Source organism: Bombyx mandarina, chromosome A1 (assembly GCF_030267445.1).
Source record: "Bombyx mandarina strain Sakado chromosome A1, ASM3026744v2".
Lineage (NCBI taxonomy): Eukaryota > Metazoa > Arthropoda > Insecta > Lepidoptera > Bombycidae > Bombyx > Bombyx mandarina.
The window spans coordinates 6,752,924-6,774,581 of record NC_143234.1 but is presented as its reverse complement, the minus strand read 5'-3'; the positions used below and the strand labels follow the sequence as shown (position 1 = coordinate 6,774,581).

The following is a 21,658-nucleotide window of genomic DNA, read 5'->3' as shown; positions in this document are numbered from 1 at the left end:
CTTCAGCAATGCCAGGGGTAGACCCAAATCACTGTCTCGTTTGAAGAGGGATATGTCATAGCGCTCGGGAAAATTGGAGCTCAACTTTTGTTTATTTATTTAATGCACGAGAGTCAACTATCTCGTTTGCGATACCCGTGCTTGTTACACTGTTATAATCTATATTGGAGGCAGTCATTATAAGCTATCGATATAAGCTAAGCGATTTTCAAGCAAAAAATAATATATGTAGGACAATTAATTTAATCTTTTTTTATCCTGTTAACACTAGTCAGGATATTAGAGTTAAATTATTGAAGTGAAAACTTCTTTAGAATCGTTGTAATTTCAAACCGGATGCAACGGAAAAAACGACAGGTAAGAAACGACACAAATACAAAAATGTGTAGGATGAAGCCAGCAAAGAATGAGACAGAAATATACATACTATTTAATACAGCGCCATCTGTGAGATTTTTTAATACTAACGTGTGTATGAAAACTCTTGTAGTGAATTTTAATTTAGGATTATACGTGAAATTAAAATATCAATTCACAGAGGGCGCTACCTTACAATTATTTACTAATGACAAAATTTTACATATACTTAAGACGTTTAGGATAATTGTATTTTAATTTTGGAAGGTTTCACTTCTACCACGTGTGAATTGCACACATTTTGTATTTTTATATTTCTGTATTGTTATCGATCCTAGATGCGTATGTAAAATTCCAAGTGCATGTCTTAAAATCGGTGAAAATTAAAACGACTCCATTACATATCGACGCTTGAAAGGCAAACGTGACTAAGCGACAATGCGTAACCTTAACAGTAGACTAATTTAAAGTTGAAATACCTGAAAACAAAATTTATTTTATCGAATCTAGCTGTAGTAGAATCTAGCTAGTAGCTGTAGGATTGAAATGATTTTAATAGACCTAGAAATATTATTTTTTTTGCGCATCGAATATGGTTATTGCCTATCATTTATGTACAAAGCAGTTATTGTCGCTTAGTTATGTTTGCCTTTCAAGCGTCGATATGTATGTACATACAAACGAAAATAATAAGTCTGAGTTCTTCATTAGCTGACCTGATGCGCGAAATGGTGTGTGTCATTGTAAGTGGGCGTCCTCGAGGGTGGAGCCGGCGACGAGTGGTGGCTGTAGGGCGTGTGCGCCGGGGACGGCGTGTAGCCTCCCGCGGGGGACGCCGCGGGGAACGGGGTGGTCCCGCCCCCCACCACGCCACCCCCTGACGGCGCTGGGGAACGGGAGTACGGCCGGGACTGGTTCTAAAACAAATATTTACTTCCATTATCTTACACATGATACACATAATATAATCATAAGAGAACAATTTAATGACGGCAAATGTATTTTTTTTTATAAAAATGACAGTTTATTCGTAGTTCGTGACTTTACACACCAACGGATCGAACCCAGTGGCAATTTATACATCAAGAATTTTATGATAAAAGCAAATACTGATTTTGGATGTATAGAACACGTTTTACACTATCTGAATCACAAATATGACATGAATTAAAAAGTGGGGAACTTCTATTACATACAACAGATTTAATTTTTTTTAATTAATATTTTGTTCTGTTTTCAAAGTACATAGGTAGGTATACATCGATGTATCACTAATTCAATCTGTCAAAATAACTTCAACTTGATTCCGACGGTACAGTAACATATAATCTGGGGTAGGCAGCGGCCTGGCTCTGCCCCTGGCATTGCTGAAGTCCATGGGCGACGGTAACTCACCATCTGGTGGGCCGTACGCTGATCTGTCTCCAAGGGCAATGAAAAATAATAATAAACTATACTAATATATAAATCTACAGTGGTTTTTACGGACTTTCCGTTATAACGACTGAACCGTGCCCCCGATTGACTTGAAAATACATGTACTTAATGGATAGGCTAATATTTATATGAGTGTTGGACTCCTACACCAGTTGCGGGGGCATTAATGATGAGAATCTTTGTGGGGGTGAGAAATAATAATGTTAATTTGAAATGGCCACCGAAGCGGGGCGGGTACAGCTAGTAATAAAAAAAAATGTATTTCAAGTGACCTGCGGTGCGGGAGAGCGCGAGTAGGGGTGCGGGTGGTGCGGGTGCGGCGACTGGGAGAAGCGGGACTGCGGCACCGGACTCGGCTGCTGTCGACACAAAAGCACAATTATTTCTTCCCATTCATCACTTGTTACTTTTCTATGGTAGACGTTATTCTGGCTTAAATGAAATATCGTCTTTTCGTATTAAAAGTGTACAATTTCCAAAAATATTCTAAATTGAGTTAATATGCGGAATCATTTGGTATCACCAGTATTTTTCTCATAAATACTGTCAAAAGAGTGTGGTTTAGTTTTTTTTTTTTTAGTTTACCTATAGTAATTTTAACTTACTTTAAAATACATATAATGTAACTGGTAAAAACTAAAAAATAAATGTTGCAAAGATGATTAATATTAAAAAGATAATAATAATATGTTAAACCTTTAAAACACTCTCCTGTAAAATTTAGTAAGTTTTGAGATTATACAGTTTTAATGCGAGAAGACGATATGTGTACAAGTTTTAAGATTAAAACATAAAATTTTAGACTATAGCGTGGGATAATATTAAAATAAACAAAAACAAAGGCAACTTATTCAAATTCATAGTAAACTGTTATTAACACCCTTATGTGTATCGACGCTTGAAAGGCAAACGTAACTAAGCGACAATGCGTGAACTTTACAGCAGACTAATTTAAAAATGAAATAACTGAAAAAAAAAATTTTTTTAACGAATCTAGCTGTAGGATTGAAAAGATTTTAATAGACCTAGAAATATATATTTTTTGCGCATCGAATATGGTTATTGCCTATCATTTATGTACAATGCAGTTATTGTCGCTTAGTCACGTTTGCCTTTCAAGCGTCGATATATTTGTAAAGCTCATAATTATTGGTGAGATAGGTTTGAGCATCTGTAATGGCGGCAGGCGCGAGATTGCAGTCAAGTCACCTGTCCTTGATGCGGCAGGTAGGGTTGGTGGGCGGGACTGTGCGCGTACAGCGGCGAGCGCGCCGTGAACGCCGCGCGTGACGCCGGGGAATACCCGCCCGGCGAGCCCGGGAACACCGACCCGCCCTCGCTGTAGCCCTGAGACTACAAAACATAAATTTTAACCGATTTGATCCGGTTCAGGCTAATACTAGAAGAATACGGTCGAAAGCGATACTTGTACGATTCATAATAATAGGTAACAAGAGGGATGAGATTGAATTATTAGAGGCTATTTCTGAAAGAATTAAGAATAATTCGGTAAATAAGATTTGTCCCCCTGTAGTCGAAATTCAACTACATTTAATTGAAATTATGAGTCTATTGTCGAAGACTATTATATTTCTATAATTACAGATTTCGTCAAGACTACACTTTAGACAAATATTAATAAAGACAAACAATATTTAATCTATTCTCAATTTGACCACAGACTATAAACAATAAGAACAGTTTGACAATAAACAAATAGTATGCGTGGGTGTGTGTGTCAAATACATGGTATTGTGTGTAATATATTTTTTTTACTGATTTAATGTATTTTTTTATGCAGAACTGGCTGACCCGACAGACTTCGTAGTGCCTCATTCGATAAATAAAATACCTAAAGTTTTGTATAAAATAAACTTAAAACAAACAAAAGAAATTCGTCCGACGGGGGACATATGAAAGGAAAAACAAAATTGTTATTTTTATTTAATTCAGAGTATTTTCATCTACCTTTTAAGCCTTTTAAACCTTCTCTGGACTTCCACAAATAATTCCAAAATTAGACAAATCGGTCCAGCCGTTCTCGAGTTTTAACGAGACTAACGAACAGCAATTCATTTTTATATTTATAGATTAAAAAAATAATTAATATTTTTCACTCCTTCTCTATATATTCTCTATAAATGTGGGAAATTTCATACTTCTCCGTCCGTGCAATTTTCGTAAAAAGGGCTACGAGTTTTTGCTTCACGTATTAATGTATACATTACGGATTCAGTCGAGGCTTCGTCCGGAGCTAATAAGCATTTCAATTTAGGGCTGGCACATCGGTCTCCGTTATGTGATTTATGTAACGCAATGTCATGTATGTGTGCGACATTATGTGCGTACCTGCGACACGGGCGACGCGTACACGGCGCGCGGCGAGGCGCAGTAGCCGGCGCCGGACGCGCTGCCCCCCGGGGACGAGTAGCCGCGCCCGATGCCCGCCAGCGTGCCCGTCACGTCCAGCGGCGAATCCATGCCTGACGATACACAGACAGTTCCTTAAGTTGCGATGTGAAAATAGAACAGATTTCAACTTCAACATTCAACGACCTCTATTGGACAAGAACGAGATCTCGAATACCTAGCAAATCTCTTTAAATTCATCCGTCGCGGTACAAACTTAGCTTCATCAATTACATAAATGAGGCGTTCTCGGTCTATTTACGCACATCAATATATTCAGTTTTATTTATTGCTTACATGGGTGGACGAGCTCACAGCCCACCTGGTGTTAAGTGGTTACTAGAGCCCATAGACGTCTGCAACGTAAATGCGCCACCTACCTTGAGATATAAGTTCTAAGGTCTCAGTATAGTTACAACGGCTGCCCCACCCTTCAAACCGAAACGCTTTACTGCTTCACGGCAGAAATAGGCAGGGTGGTGGTACCTATCCGTGCGGACTCACAAGAGTCAAGGATAGAAAACTACGATAGACCGATAGTGGTATAGAAAGTATTTACGCCTCCTCTATAAAAATAATGTTTAGGAGCGCTTCCAAAGTTACCTGATGCTGGCTGCGCTTGCTGTCCTTGTGGCTGGAAGTACCCCGAGGAGTTGTCAGCCAGCTGCTGCTGGTACAGCTGCGACATCTGCTGCGGGAAGTCGCCCATGGAGTACTGCTCGTGAGGTAGCGGCTGCATCGAGGGCAGCGGGGTTTGTAACAACTGACTCGGATTCGATTGCTGTGCACAAACATTACTGTGTATAGTCTGGGCTTCCTGAAATTATCATTTTCAATTCATGTATTATTATTATATTTGCTACTAACGATATCACCGCTACAAAAAAAAAAGTTTTGTCAGCGTCTGTTGTCTAGAACGTCAGATCACATATCTTTTTTTTTTCCTACCTAAGCTGAGAGCCTTCAGAGGCTATTTTAGCGTAACCTTAACTAGTATGTGAGTGAGCTCACAGGGCTCAAACCTGATGACGTTGCTAACACGAACGCTAGCAAGAGCCGTGCTTCGAAGAATCTACCACCGGATCGGAAGCGCGACCCACTGAGAAGATGCGGTGAGAAACTTAGTGGGCTGTGTCTGAGGGCTAATTTACTCGTCGAGCCCTTCGTCGCAAGCGACGGGTTCGACGAGAACGATGACCGATACTTGAGGTACCTAAAAGCACCGTTAGTGGGTCGGGAGGATCCGAAATGACGTGTTTGGGGCGACGTCGACTGCTTTCCATTCTGTCCGCAGGATCGGGAATGTAGTTACCGGCGGCCACGATGAGAGGGTTCTCAGGTCACATCTCTTCCTGTCGTCTGACTGCTTAGTGCGAGTTTTTGAACATTCTCGATAGCGTAACAGTGCAGTTGCAACAGCGCCCCTAGCGGCAAACGTGGGCAAACGTTCCAACTCTGTACAACTTTGGAATTAACTTTTACGCTATCGAGAACTTTAAAAAATCTCGCACTAAGCATACTAAGCAACGATCGGTAGCGTGCTTCGAGTATTGAACCAACACAAGCCGAATCATGAGCACCAGTAAGTACCACCTTCCTATTTCTGCTATGAAGCAATTGTGCGTTGCGGCTTTAGTTATACAATAAAATGTTGTCTTCAACATCATGTCTCAAGATAAAATGAGATTCACAATGTGATGTGTATGAGCTTTCAGCTGAACAGTGAGCTCATTCAAAAGTATACATGACAGGTTAAAAAAAAACAAGTGTCAATATAAGTGTTACCATCATTCAGAACCTTAAACTATAGCTCGTCTGTAACTGGAAACTCTAACTATAAGAAAAACCTTAACAACAAACTTGATAAACTACTTTGGTTAATCTAAAATAGTGATGTATTATTAATTTATCACCGGAACGCAGTGCAATAATAATATTATCAGTCAGCTGTGGACATACTGTTTTTAAAAGAAAAAAAAGAAAAACATATGAAATAATAAGGCATAAATTCCCTTGAGGTCGTTGACCTGGAGCGGCACTTAAGTTTTGATTGTGTTACATTGAGTGCATTGCATAGCATTACGAATGGGATTTATTTTGTATTGTATAATGACCAGGGTCATCTGTTTTCGTGTTATTAATAATTCTACTGCCCCCTATACTGACATTTGACATGTGAGAGTGATCTTTACTCCTATAAACAACGGTTTATGAACAAACCTGTTGCTGTTGCTGCTGTTGTTGTTGCTGAAGCAGAAATTGTTGTTCCTCTGGTCTGATCTTCTTCGGTCTGCCCCTCTTCTTCTTGGGGGGCTGTTCTCCGTTAGGGTCCAATACGGGCGGGGGTCTGGGTTGTCTAGGAGCCCTGGGTATAGGAGGAGCTGTTTCCCCGTTCTCCAGTTTGACTTTCTTTGGGCGTCCACGTTTCTTCTTCAACGGTACTTCAGTGCCGTCTTCTAGTATTATCGTGTCTCCCGGCTCTGGTTCCATTGTTAATCTGAAAACATCAAAAACATAACGCCGCTATCTAGTTCGATACAACATGGCGGAGACATTCCGATTCATGTTTCAAGATTGGTACACCATCAAAACAAACATGAGAATTATTTTGACAGTACAGTTAATTAGATATCTTTGCTAAGTACATTAGATATTAAAGTAGCTTCATATATTTAATAAAAATCAAATTCATATTTGACATTAATGTTGTCTTTAATCGTTTAGTTAGCTAACTTAGTTCTAATTACAATAGTTGTGCAAGTTGAAAGCATTTCAGAAGGGAATCAGGAAAGTACCTCCTTCACCCACACTTCATTCTAATTTCCTATTTCAATTGATCTATTATTTGTGTATTATTGATATTCAAAACGCACCGATTGTTCATTTTTTTAATGTCACAGATCTGAATAATAACATGTCCTTTTATGAAAAAAATGTTTTGGATTGCGTCAGTGGATGTTTAAAAAAACCTTATGACTTTCAACTTGCATAACAAAAATTGGTTCCGTTTGGTCAAACTGCAGTTTCTGAATTAACTTGTAAGATAAAATATGGTCACAGCAATCGGTGACGTTTTCCGCAATCTGACGAGCTCAGGCTCTATGTGGCATTAAGCCAATTAAGTTGACCTTAATTCACAGACATTGTAACGTAAATTTCACCGCCCACTTTAAGACATGTGATCCAAGTCGCAACAGTTTTGTAAAAACATGACCAATTACCATCAGGACGGTGTAAGCTCCTTTTTGCTTTCGATGGTAAACAAAATGTGGTTGCATAAGGTTTTGAATTTAAAAATCCAACGACCACAATACAACGTCAAGTAAAACGTGATCACTTTACCAGGATAAAAAGCCAATTAGTGGCAACATGCCAAGATGTCTCACTCTAACCTCAACTGAGTTTAAATACATTATCACATCGACATAACGAAGGATTCTCGATAAGGATTGTCATCAAGATAAACTAAATTAAAGAATGTGTAGTCTAATTCGTTAGATAAGATTTACCGAATTCACAGGCACATTTTCCTTTAACACTCACATTACTACATGCGATTCAACGAAATAACGAAAAAAAAAATAGGTTGTCTGTAAAGTCGGTTTACTGACGACAGTTGAACGTGACAACGTCATAAGAAAATACTGATGGAATGGTTTCATTTTTAAATTTTCGCAATTATCGTTGCTATAAACAATTGACACCACATTCACTTTTCACTGAACTTCATACTTGACGAAAACATGTAAATGTATTATTGTATAGCAGCTGTCCACGCGGATGCATCGCTGATTCAAGTAGGAGAGAGACAGATGTCGAACGCTGCCGAACGTGGAGGCCGATTGTGCCTCTTTGTCGCTCGTTGCGCGCTCTCGCTTGCACTTCAAGCCTTAAATGGAACGCCTCATGAGTCATGTTTTTTCGTGCGTGCAACCAGCTCCATCGCATTATAAGACGTTGTCACGTCAAAAGAACAGTTCTAGTACGTATCGAAATGGGGTCACAAGACAACCTCGGCATGCGGCTGCTCCCGAAAATAACATCACTACTGTTAATACGTTTTAAAGCCGAAAACAATGACACGACAAGCGAAACAAACAAAACGGACATCACAACCAAACAAATCGACTACCCACTACTTATTAAATTATCTTTTGAGAACGTCTCGCATTCCGATCTTACAAACCGCGACGCCAAGATTGCTGGGGCCGGTACGAAAAAGTTTTTTTTTTTTTAATCGAATCAATTATGAACGAATTAATATTACAATGGACACAGCACGACTACCTAGATACAGAGACACACACAGACACATACATAGACACGCGCTAAACAAACAAGACTATATCGATAACTAAATCGATTTTATCTTCTAATATCGAACTCGGCTCGGAACGTTCTCAATTTCGCGTTTCGGTCACCTGTTCGCTTGATACCTGCGTATCTCCATCTCCTCTTGCGGCCGCCGGCTGGTCGTGTCCGGGAACACTAGTTCCGATTCGTCGACGTGCGCCACTAGGCCGTTGAGGTAGTCCCTGAACTTCTTGAGGGCGGCGTAGAACGGGACCTTGTCGGCGGCGCGGGGCAGCTGCGCACAGCGCGCCGACGACGACGGCATCACCCACATGTACTGGAATTGTTTTTTTTTAAGGAATTTTGTGACCTGGTAACTAAGACCTTTAGGTCAAGTCTTATTGTAATGATGAAAATGATAATATGAAGTGAAATTAAATAAAGTTGATTAATACTATGAAACATGGCATGAAATGAAATGAGATAATATGGGATGAAATATAATCTCATTAAATGGTGGTCATTTACTGAGAAATTTTCAGGGGACTTTTTGGAGGATCCGGAGAAGTTACGTCCAGCGGCTTTGTTTTATTTTCTCAGATTAGTGCAATTTCACAGATACTAAACAGTTAATAAACCACCTTTATTACGCATTTAAACCTGAAGAAACACTAAATAGACAAAATAAAACAGATCACACAACTTCACTCCTCGCGTTCCCGCCAAAAAGTCCTCTACTGGAATTGTGAGGTTTGCTGTTAGACTCTACAATGTGGAGCCCGCTGAGTCCGGAGTCAGTGACGTCACAACGCGAACGGTAACGCGGGACGTAGACTCGTAATCTCAATATGTAGTATTTAGTTTGGCCTGTTCCTCAAACCGGAGCGCGGAACTCGTATGCGATCGAAATAGCCAAGATAATGTTCACGAGACGATCTCGCCAATAATTAATCGAATTCATAAAATATATATATACTAAACATTTTTAATAACATCATTTTATAATACAATTATTTTTTTTAAGATTTCAATGCTGTGAGATCACTGAAATGCTTTGAAATTAAAAACGTACGCATTATATTTAAATGCAGGCAAATTCTCACAGACAAAACAGTAGAATACCATTTTCTTTTTTATTTGTGAGTAGATTTGCTTTTTTTGTTAGACTAGCTACGTTAATCATTAAAAAAAAACATTTTGATGATTTATAATTACAAAAAATAATAATTTTAAACCAATCTAATCTTAGCCTTGAAGTACCAGTGATTATGGTTGAATTTCGATTAATGCCCAACCGCTATAAAACCTTCTACCCACAGTTACTTGTTAATAAATAAATCTAGTTAATTATATATACAAAGCGCATTTTGAGCTCGTACATTACAAAAGGAGGGACATTACAATAAATACTAAGTATTCGATAAGCCAGCAGTTGGGGAGTAACAAGTCATCACCAGCCTTCCGACAAGTGTCATTGACATAATAACTACATTAATCAATCACTTTATTATTTATATATTACTAGCTGACCCGGCAGACTTCGTAGTGCCTCAATCGATAAATAAAAGACCTAAGCTTTTGTATAAAATAAACTTAAAACAAACAAAAGGAATCCGTCCGACAGGGGACGCATAAATGGAAAAAAATTTTATTTTTTATTCCGAGCATTTTCATATTTATCTACCTTTTAAACCTTCTCTGGACTTCCACAAATAATTCAAGACCAAAATTAGCCAAATCGGTCCAGCCGTTCTAGAGTTTTAGCGAGACTAACGAACAGCAATTCGTTTTTATATATATGGAATTATTTAATGTTTAAATTATTTATATGTTTCATCGCTATACGCATGAATTCTTTTTGCTATTCTTCTACATAAACCGTTTTGGATTAAGATAATTATTTTCGTTTCGTATATACGTATATTTCGTAATACGATGATTACAATAATTCTTAATAATTTTCGTCCAATCATTATCATACGGACACACAATTCCTACTGAACATATTTAACCACGCAGGCTGTATAGCGGCTGAGTCAATTATTTACAAATTCAACGCGTGTTTCTCGTGATGAAATTATTGAGATTTTCGATTTCTATGGTTAAATCTTAATTTGCTTGTTAGTAAACGTTGGCGGACAGCCGTGGAGCAATCACTCGCTCCGGTTTCCGGGGAGGGGCAGCCGTTTTAATATACAATGGAGACTTCGATACCATGTCACAAGGTGGGCGCAAAGTTCGCATCGCAAGACACCCAACCGCCCCCAAATCGTAGGTGAAACAAAAAGGTAGCGTCAACACAAACAACCAATACAAAACTCACAGTATTAGTCCCGGCTATTGTGTCTGGCTGTTTCCCGAAACAGAAGTCCTTCTTCCCGGAGAACACTTCGTAGATCAACTTCCCGTTGAACACGGCCACTTTAGGTCTAAAGGTTTGCAGCTTCTCCAGCAGCACGGCCGAGCCCTCCTTGATCTCGCGCCGGGTGAGGTCCGCAGAGCCCTTCGTCGGCCTCGGCACCATGTTCGTGAATCCAATGCCGAAGTTCAACAGCTGGAAATTTCATTTGAAACGTTAGAAGAGCTCATAGTTTGAACCTTATTCCTGAAATTATAAGTACTAGAATCACAACTACGAAAAAAAAAAATTTTTTTGCACGCTTATTAATATTGTTAGTTTAGTCAAAACTTTTCGCGAAAACCCCAAGCGTGTCACAGTCATCTATTAAAATTAAAATAAACAATAAATTTTCAACAGTTTAGCTTTAAGAATAAGTTCGAAATTCGCAAGCACTTGGATACGCCATTTTTGTTTAAAACTAGTCAGTGCTTGATGCGATTCGCTTCACCTAGAAACCGAATTATTTGGTGTTCCAGTGCTACGATATGCATATTATTTACGAAATTTCACATCAATTCGACCTATGGTTCAAAAGCAAAATCATTGCCACTAACGCCACCTATCCGGCATTAAGGTGCTATAGGCTATATGTGTTTTTTTCCTTACCAATTCGCTGATAGCCTAAGAGGCTATTTCAGCTACGCCGGACGGGTAGGTGAGCTCACGGGCTCAACCTGAGAGAATTTTGCTAAACTAGCCCTAGCAAGAGTAGTGCTTCGCAGAATACCACTGGACCGGAATGGCGACCCACTGAGAAGATCCGGCGAGAAACTCAGTGGACTGTGTCTGTGGGTTAATTTACTCGCCGAGCCCTTCGTCGCAAGCGACGGGTTCGGCGCGGACGGTGACCGGTGCTTGAGAGTCCTAAAAGCACCACTATATTCGTCCAAGTGGTCATGTCACCCTTTATATGGGCGCAAAGTTTCTTATCACGAACATACACATACACATATATATTCTCTTTTATATATATATATACCTTGAGAAAGGTTACCTGTCTGTGTGTAAGTAAAGATGACATTTTTAAAATATGATGTGAAAATATACCTTATAATCTTCATCGGCGCTCATCTGTTCCCTCGTGAGGCCGGATAGATACAGGCACTTCCAAAAGTGGTTCCCGGGGCCCGCGTAGTGATGGCCTTTGTAAGCGGCGAATAAGCCAGGGTTTATGCCGATCTGCGAATAAAATAAAAAAAGATTTCGCATTACATACATACAAGGAAACGAAAAAATATTTTAGTACCACAAGGTTGCTAACTCATTTTCTTTATAGTAACGCCTTGGGTTTTCGCGACTTGCAGACACAAATAAAAATACTATTATAAGTAATACATATATACGGACCGTTTATTTTGAAAGTGGTGTAAGTCCAGTTTTGAGAAAAATGAGCTATCACGTAATTCATGCTTAATTTAACGTAATTTTTTTATATATAACTATGTAGTCCGTGTTTAATTTCTCAAAAAAATCCTTTAAAATCGGTCGGTAAATGAAATTGCATAACCATCGATTATGAAAGTGGTGTAAGTCCAATTGACAGAGGTAGGTGGCATAGCCAGACCTCATATGATTTGCCTGTATTTTTAAATCAACAAATATAGTAACCTTTAATTTTCTCGAAAAAAAAAGGGTGTCAAGGGACACCCGGATGGAACGAAGTTCCTTTCGATTAATTAGTGAAGGAATTGTAATTTTTTTTAAGTTATAATAATAAATTACGGCATTATGAAGCAGAAAAAAACAATACTATGAACTAAATTAGTATTGTTGAAACGCTATTTCGAGAAACTGTACTCATTACGCGGACCAATCGGATACGAGCAATTTCACGCGATAAGCGCCTACACGTTGATTGGTCAGAATGACGGATCTAAAAAGTGTCGTGACAACTTTTCGTAAGAATTTTTTGCGTCTAGCCCCCTTTCACAACGCGCGATAAGGAACTTCGTTCCAAAAAGAAAATGGACTTACACCACTTTCAAAATAAACGGTCCATACATACTAATACTATATACTAACACTACTATCAGTTAATCGTCGTCAGTGACAACGAAAAATGTAAAGTATTCGAAGCATCGTAAATAACAATAAATACTACAATAAAAAAAAAAACACGAAAATACAAGTTAAATCAATTTTGAATTCCGATTTTTGTTATTTACTTTGTAGATATAACATACGAGCTTTATTATTATCGATGAAAGAATGAAATTATTTTATTTTTTTCCTTCAAAATGCCAAAAAACAACAGAAAACATAAAATGAAGTTCTTAAAAATGAATCTAAAACTAAACCAGTTACGGTCGAAGTTTGATTGCTGAGCGAACGCTGTTTTACAATAAAATCTTCACAGATGAAAATAAATAAAAACTGATAAATTGTTATATGAGGCCGTCAGCGCAAAAATGGCCTAAGCTAACCATAGTTATTATGAAGCAATGAGGTTTAAGTTTTCATGAATTTGAATTTAGAGTAAGCAAAAAACAATACGCGCAAAAATAATGTTTACTAAACCATCTCTGTTATCTATGGGTAAAACTATGGATAGGCCGGTTTTGCATCAAAATTTATTATATTTTAAATAAATTGCAATATACATAATTATAAGCATGAATATGAAAAATTGTGGGTTAGGCCATTATTGCGTTGACGACCTCATATATTCTGACTAACATTGAACTCTTACATGATATAGGTCGTATTGTAAAGTAATAAAAACACGTAGCATGCTTTTGACGTAATTTATTGTACTTCTTTTTATCGCCCTTGTAGGCAGACGAGCATACGGCCCACCTAATGGTGAGTGGTTACCGTCGCCCATGGACTTCAGCAATGCCGGGGGCAGAGCCAAGCCGCTGCCTACCGCTACGACTGAACGTAGTGTCCCTACCCTGTAACGTAAATAAAGGTATTATTTAATATTGAAGTTCCGATCGTACTCACAATGATGATGTCTAAGTTCTCGGCGAGGTGATCCGGCAGCGTTCGTCTCGAGACTTCCTCTTCGCTCATTCCGTTGAAGCGATCGTGTTTCTTCCGTTCTTTCACCGGACGAGGAACTAATGCGCCTTCCATGCCCGGCTCCACTTTAATCTCCATACTGCGCGAAGATATCGGACAGTGAGATTGAGAGTCCAAATGCACAATGAAAATTATTAAATAAAGACGAATTCTAAGCGTTACCCTGTCAACATAAAGCAACATTCAAATATGTTCGAACATTGTGGATATGCTGACAAAAAAAGTATTTTATTGCTTAGATGGGTGGACGAGTTCACAGCCCAGCTGGTTGTTAAGTGGTTACTGGAGCCTTTAGACATTTACAACGTAAATGCGCCACCCAGCTTGATATATAAGTTCTAAGGTCTCAGTATAGTTACAACGGCTGCCCCGCCCTTCAAACCGAAACGCATTACTGCTTCTCGGCCGAAATAGGCAGGGCGGTGGTACCTACCCGAGCGGACTCACAAGACGCCCTACCACCAGTAATGAAATAAGGGATTTTTTAAGTATATTTATTTAATTAACAAAGTCGCTTCTGTTTTATTTTGTATTGCATTAGATGGGTAGAGTTGACGGATCGTGGGGTCGCTTGGCATTAAGAGATTAGAACTCTTAGTGAAGACCGTCACGGACTTGAAGGCATCAAGTTGAAGTTTCAGTTGTATTAATTTTATTCCCTACCTATTAGCTGGTAGCTTAGGCAGCTACGCTTGGACAGGTAGGCGAGCTCACGAGCTCAACCTGAGAGAATTTTCTAACACTAACCCTAGCAAGAGCAGTGCTGAGAAGATCAGGCCAAAAACTCAGTAGGTTGTGTCTATGGGATGTATTGTATTTTATAATAGCTATTATATTTTTATACTAAACATTTTTAATTTCATGAAGTATTTACAATGCAAGATTAGGGATTCGATTAGACAGAAAGATCCCAAGAATTAAGATGGTAATATTCCATTAATTTAACGTCAATTGCTTCATTGTTAAGAACGATTTTAATTATATTTTAGGGGGCATTAAAAACGTTATCGTCTTCGCAAACGTTCGGAATAAATTACTCATTCATTTCGTGTAAGTGATGTGAAAAAAAAATCATAATAGTTTAATAAATATGCTAAACTAATTAATGTCAATTTAAATTCAATGCGCTATGAGAACCGCACAAGGACGTGTAAAAAGAACACTTTGAAATGATGGAAATAATTGTGTTTTGTTCATTTGATTTCCTTATATATTTATGAGTTGTTTTTGTTATATGAAAATAAATCAAGTTTGGTCCGCATTAAGTTGGAAAACACACGACAGGGGAATATATGTAGTTTTTTCGTTGAAAGATACGATGACGATAAATATATCGGCGACATTAGAATCTATAGTTTAACTGAGAGGACATCGAGCCGATTCGTGAGAAGAAAACGTTTATGTCTACATCAGTCGGCGATTTACGAAACAGATTATTGTTCTTCTTCCTAACGTTTTCCCTGTATAGTGCCAGGGTAAGCTTTCCAGCTTAAACTCTTCCACTTTGTCCGGTCTTCGGCATCTTTCTGGGCGAGATTATTCTCCTATATATCCGCCTTTACCACATCTAACCGGGGTTCAAAAACAGATTGTTTAAAAAAAAAACTAAAAAAAACACGTTTTCCCTCAAAACATTAGAACGTTCAATTAGCCGAGAGAAAAAACATGAAGCCTAGAATGAATATTCGAAATTGTGTGCTTTGCTGCCACCTTGATCCGATTATACGGTCGGGATTTTTGGCTGGCGATAGCGCGACGGTTCGGTTCCGGTACAGAAATATCCCGGCGACGTAAACACACACGAACGGGCCCGTTTGTGCGCACGCAGCGGCGCCGCCGCGCACGAGTTTCGCACGCAATTAGCGTTGTTGATAGTGCGGTTTTTTTTCTTAATTTTTTCTGTTTTTTTTCTTTCTTTTCATTTCATCCAGAATCGACGATAGCATAAACACGGCTTTAATTTGTTAGGATTTTCGACACGGTTCCGTTTCTATGCCAGGAATTAGAAAAAATCTCGATGAACATTGTTGAGTTTAGAAAAACTGAATAAGCAAGCAGATACTAGAAACAAAACAAGCAAAAAATTAATTAAAAGTTATCTTAATTGAGTTAAGACAAACATTAAATCACCATTCTTGTGAAATATCAATGATTTACATTTTATATTACTATGTAGTTGGGACAGCCGTTATACTATACAGTTGAGACTAACACCTCATATCTCGAGGTGGGTGGTGGCATTTATGTGGCGATGTCTATGGGCTTCGATAACCCCTTAACACAATTGGGGCCGTGAGATCGTTCACCCATTGAAACAAATAGCAAATAAATCGTTAAATGTTTCAATTCACATTAAATATAATACACTGTCGTCATACGTGGGTTATGTAACGCACAAAAATATTGATACTATGCGGTGTAAATTTACCAAAAAAAAGGAACTAAGAGAGTTCTATGGAAATAAAAATAAAATATAACGATTACCAACAACGGGGCGTTTCTATACATGCTAGTGGTCCCGCGGTACTCGAAATTCGACTATAATTAATTGAAATTATAAATTTGTACACTATTATGATTCTATTGTCAAAGACTATTATACTGCTATAATCACAGATTTCGCCTAGACTCCACTTTAGACAAATATTAATAATGACAAACAATATTTAATTTATTCTCAATTTGACCACAGACTATAATATAAGTAGTAAGAAAAGTTTGACAATAAATAAATAGTATACATGCGTGTATGTGTCAAATACATTTTTTTATTTATTCCTTAGATGGGTGAACGACCTCACAGCCCACCTGGTATTAAGTGGTTACTGGATCCCATATAGACATCTACAATGTAAATGCGCCACCCACCTTGAGATATAAAAACATTACACAACACACACTGTAATAAGTAAGTAATAATAATATAAATAAATACATACATAAATAATATAAATAAATACAGTCAAACCTGGGTAAGTGAGAACTGGATAAGTAAGAAAACTCTATAAGTGAGAGTAATAGCAAGGACCCGTCATTTTAAGCTCCCAAAACCTCTATTAGCGAGAAACAGAAACCTCTGTAAGAGAGAGTCGTTTTTCCTCATGGACCTCCGTAAGTGAGAATGCTACCTATCCTATATATACCTCTATAAGCGACAGCCGAGCTTTATTTATTTATTTATATTATTTAGGAGGAACAAATGACAAAACAAATTACAAATTTAACATCTGCTATTTTATGACTCATTTTTAACTTTCGTGGAACTTCCTATCATTGTTTTTGTATTGTTTTCTCGTGAATATTTAACCTATTCTATTTCGTGGAACTAAATAACGTTGTTATTTTATCGTATTCTTTTATCGCATTATTTTCGAACGGACACGTGTGCCTGTGTACCGTCCTGTTTGTCGGACTTACTCAGTTTATCGTTAATCAATTGCGAAGGAAAGTTCTGTTCTGCATCATGTAAAAACAGAAAATTAAAGTACTGTCATTAAAGTCATAAACTTAAAATATTGAATGCATTTGAATGCGGAAAATCGCGAATCGAAATTCAGAGGGAGCATTAGCGAGAAACTCGGGTTAGTGAGAAATCTCTATAAGCGAGAATGAGATTGTGCTGCCTTGAACTCTCGCTTATCCAGGTTTGACTGTACAATAGTACCATGTATTAATAATTAATACATGGTAGTGTGTGTAGTGTAATATTTTTTTATGCATAATTTAAAAAAAAAAATTTACATTCTGCACTCCTTCTCTATATTCTCTATAAGTGTGGGAAATTTCATACTCCTCCGTCCGCGCAACTTTCGTAAAAAGGGGTACAAAATGTTTGGTTCACGTATTTAATATATAGATGTCCTCAGAAGCACAAGGTAATAAGGACCCGAGAGATAGTTTCTCGGCTCGAAACGACTCCGTCATCGGAGAAACGGTGAATTGCTTTAGTGTTGCAACTGTTTTCATAATTTCACCGTAAATGCAATGAACGTTACCACTTAGCCAATCCCGATAAAACTTCTAACGGATCAACATTAGCCAAAATTTTGGTGCGAAAAAATCGCCCTTTCTAGTTTAAAGTACTTTTTTTTTATTGCTTAGATGGGTTCACGAGACGAGCTCACAGCCCACCTGGTGTTAAGTGGTTACTGGAGCTCATAGACATCTTCGACGTAAATGCGCTACCCACCTTGAGATATCAGTTCTAAGATCTCAGTATAGTTAGAACGGCTGCCCCTCCCTTCAAACCGAAACGCATTACTGCTTTATGGCAGAAATAGGCAGGGTGGTGGTACCTACCCGCGCGAACTCACAAGAGGTCCTACCACCAGTAAGAGTACACCAGTATTCCAATACAAGTTAGTCGAGAGGAGACTCGACCCGAATTTCTCCACATGCATTTAAATAGCATTGGTGTCTATGGGCTTTGATTAGGCCGAGATCTATTCTGGTTGATGATGATTTAAAAAAAAACCTGAATCGCGCTAAAGATAATTTCATTTCAACATTTTATACTATTGTAGGGGAATGATACGCCGCCCCACTTAGCTTACTAGGTAGTTTTAGTAATAAGCCATATAATAATATGTTAGTCAGTGATTAACGTGCAGCAATCCACCGCGATCGCTGACACGAACAAACGTGTAAATATATTTATTGTTTTATTAACAGCTCCGATGAGGTTCCCGTAGGACAGTACACACCACCATAGATAAAATAATAAATAAATAAATATTTACTAACAATCAAGCCACGTTAACTGGTCCCGTGCTAAGTTCGTATTGTGTTACAGGTACCAGATAACGGAAATAAATGTAAGATTTTTATAATACACATACATAGCCCTGGAAAAGGCATTTTATATTTATCATACAAATATCTTCCCTTGCGGGATTCGAAGTGACCCCCTTGTGTAGTGACCATGTTACTTACCACTACACCAGACGGCCGTTATAGATAACCATGAAATAATTTCACACTAGTTAGGAGAGTCAACTTGTGTTCGAGGTCACACAGGAATGTCACTTGAGTCCACATGTTGACTATCCACCCATCGGAGGCGTTTTGTATTCACAAAAACTTCACAAGGACTTGCTAACATTATCCCTAGTAAGAATAGAGCTTCCCTGAATCTACTACCGGATCGAAATCGCGATCTACTGTGAATATCTGTTGAGAAGGGTCGTGTTCCTAGAGGATTGTGTCTACGTTAAGTTGCACGTCGCATTCGACGAGGACGGTGACCGGTGCTTGAGGGGCCTAAAAGCGTTGAAAGTGGATCGGGAAGATTCCAAATGACGTGTTTTGGCCGGTGGCGGCTGTATATTGCCCGGACGACTGGTCAGGGTATGTAATTCGAACGTCGTCCGTTAACATAATCTCCGTACCGTTTTGACTAGAATCGTTCTTACTACTTAAGTACCACCACTTAGCCGGCCCGCCTATTTCTGCCGCGAAGTAGATATAATTACCGGTTCGAAAAATGCAACTGCTGTTGGAAAACGTTATGGACACTAGATGATTAAACGGTAGGCTGCGGTTTGGCTCTGCCCCTGGCATTGCTGACGTCCATTAGTGACGGTAACCACTCACTATCAGGTGGGCCGTGTGCTCGTCTGTCCACACGGAAATAAAAAAAAAATCGTCTAGAAATGGGCGACAGCGTTCATAAGGTCTTTGAGTTCCGGTATTCGCTTAACTTTTTATTTATTGTTTAGTAGGGAGGACAACCTCGCGGCCCACCTGGTATTAAGTGATTACCAGATCCCATAGACATCTACAACGTAAATGCCGCCACCTACCTTGAGACTAGAGATCTAAGATCTCAGCTTTAACATCCAAGACGTGGAACGAGGTCCGGTTCTCGATTCGGGTTTTATGTTTTTTTTTTCTTCATCATCGTAACATTAACTTTAATATTAACTGCGCAGTTCGTGATGGGCTGTTGAATGAGTTGGGAGTTTTGGCGGCGCCATGACATATTTAATTTTTTTTTGTCACTTGCTATATTTTTAGAAGGAAATAATTTTGTATCTGTCATTTCGAAAAACTAATATGATTTTCTATCGAATTTAACAATGTGTTCAAATTATTTTAAAAATAGTGACAATGTAAGATTATATAACTGAAAAGTTAAGTTAGTTATACTAAAGCAGCGGTCGGTCGGGCAACCGGGGTAAATTACCACAAATGGGATAAAATGAAATTTTGGGGGGTAAAAATGAAACTTTTGTGAGTAAAAAGTATATATTGAAATGAAACTTCTGTAGGTTCGTTGTGATTTAAAATTATCATGGAGGCTATAATATGAAAGATGCTAAAAAGAAGCGATTTCGTCTTTTTTGGTTCTTCGCCATGGCGTAATATCAACTTACACAAAAATATTTTGGGGTAATAATAAAAAAAGTTCGCTGACCGCTGTACTAGAGCCATAAGTGTGTTGCGATGTTTCAATTTGAAGAATACGGATAGTTGCTTTTAATGGTTAAAACGACATTTGCCTGTAAACGCAACGCGCACTAACATTCATCTTGAATGTCAATGGGTTACGTACGACCACCGCACCGCCTAAGTTCAGGTGAACAATAAAAACAACTTTATTGCTACTCTTATTAAAGTTTTTTTTTTTGTATTTAGCGTGTGTCGGGTTCGGTGCGGGCGTGTCACTAGTTCAGCGCAAGTGGGTCGGTGGAGAGTCGGACGGAACGCTAATTTCGCTGCGGGGTCACCGGCCGGCGTACTAATTGTGTCACCACACCACGCACCATACTGCACCGTGACGTCACACGGGAACACGAGTCGCTCATATAGCGAGCCTAACTAGTGTGCTATAATTATCTGTTTATAGTTTTTCAGGTGAGGCCAGTAAAGTTTTCTATTACGCCATTCGAATATATTTTGAAGTCGTCGTGGCCTAAAGGATAAGACTTCAGGTGCTTTCGTGTTTAGCACCGGTGTTCGAATCCAGCAGGCAAGTACCAATTTTTCTAATGTACACAATCGACTTCCACGGTTATTGTATAGCATCGTGTAATAAAAATCAAACCCGCAAATTTATAATTTGCGTAATTACTGATGGTAGAACGTCTTCAGTCCGCCCAGGTAGGTACCAACACTCTGCCTATTTCTGTCGTAAAGCAGCAATGCGTTTCGGTTTGAAGGGCAGGGCAGCTGTTGTACTACAAAACTAAGACTTGGAACTCATATCTCAAGGTGAGTGTGGGGGCATTTACGTCTATGGGCTCCGGTAACCACTTCATACCAGGTCAGTCAAGAGCTCGGCCAGCCATCTGAGCAATGTTATGGGTGGACGAGCTCACAGTCCACCTGGTGTTAAGTGGTTACCAAAGCCCATAGACATCTACAACGCAAATGCCGCCACCCACCTTGAGATATGAGTTCTAAGGTCTCAGTATAGTTACAATGGTTGCCCCACCCTTCGAACTGAAACGCATTACTGCTTCACAGCAGAAATAGGCAGGGTGGTGGTAAATACCCGTGCAGACTCACAAGAGGTCCTACCGCCAGTAAAAACTTATATTGTAAAAATGAAATATTGCGTCCGTAAAATACTAATAAGGATTTATGATATTCTGGCCTATTCCTTTCACCCCGTGGATGTCGTAAAAGGCGACAGAGGAACAGGAGAATGGGCATTATATATCAGCAAACTGAAATTATCGACTGTCATTTACAATTGTTAGGGCGCATTAGCATGATGCCAAATTCTGAAGCGAA

The 21,658-nt window shown here is 38.8% G+C and overlaps 1 protein-coding gene across 13 annotated transcripts in view; it reads right to left on the bottom strand.

Moving 5' to 3' along the window:
* Positions 1–21,658, bottom strand: part of LOC114248693 (Thymine DNA glycosylase) — a 66,483-nt gene that overhangs the window by 7,930 nt on the left and 36,895 nt on the right. For 3 of the 13 annotated variants that reach the window (XM_028182027.2, XM_028182028.2, XM_028182032.2), the window contains exons 5-14: positions 13,844–14,000; positions 11,945–12,076; positions 10,820–11,050; positions 8,625–8,833; positions 6,424–6,700; positions 4,807–5,020; positions 4,144–4,277; positions 3,004–3,147; positions 2,067–2,153; positions 1,074–1,274 (exon numbers count right to left, since the gene is read on the bottom strand). In XM_028182027.2, the coding sequence (XP_028037828.2) occupies positions 1,074–1,274; positions 2,067–2,153; positions 3,004–3,147; positions 4,144–4,277; positions 4,807–5,020; positions 6,424–6,700; positions 8,625–8,833; positions 10,820–11,050; positions 11,945–12,076; positions 13,844–14,000 (1,786 nt within the window). The remainder of the gene's footprint in view (positions 1–1,073; positions 1,275–2,066; positions 2,154–3,003; positions 3,148–4,143; positions 4,278–4,806; positions 5,021–6,423; positions 6,701–8,624; positions 8,834–10,819; positions 11,051–11,944; positions 12,077–13,843; positions 14,001–21,658) is intronic. The other 10 variants (XM_089739857.1, XM_089739858.1, XM_089739859.1 and 7 more) reach the window with 5 other exon arrangements.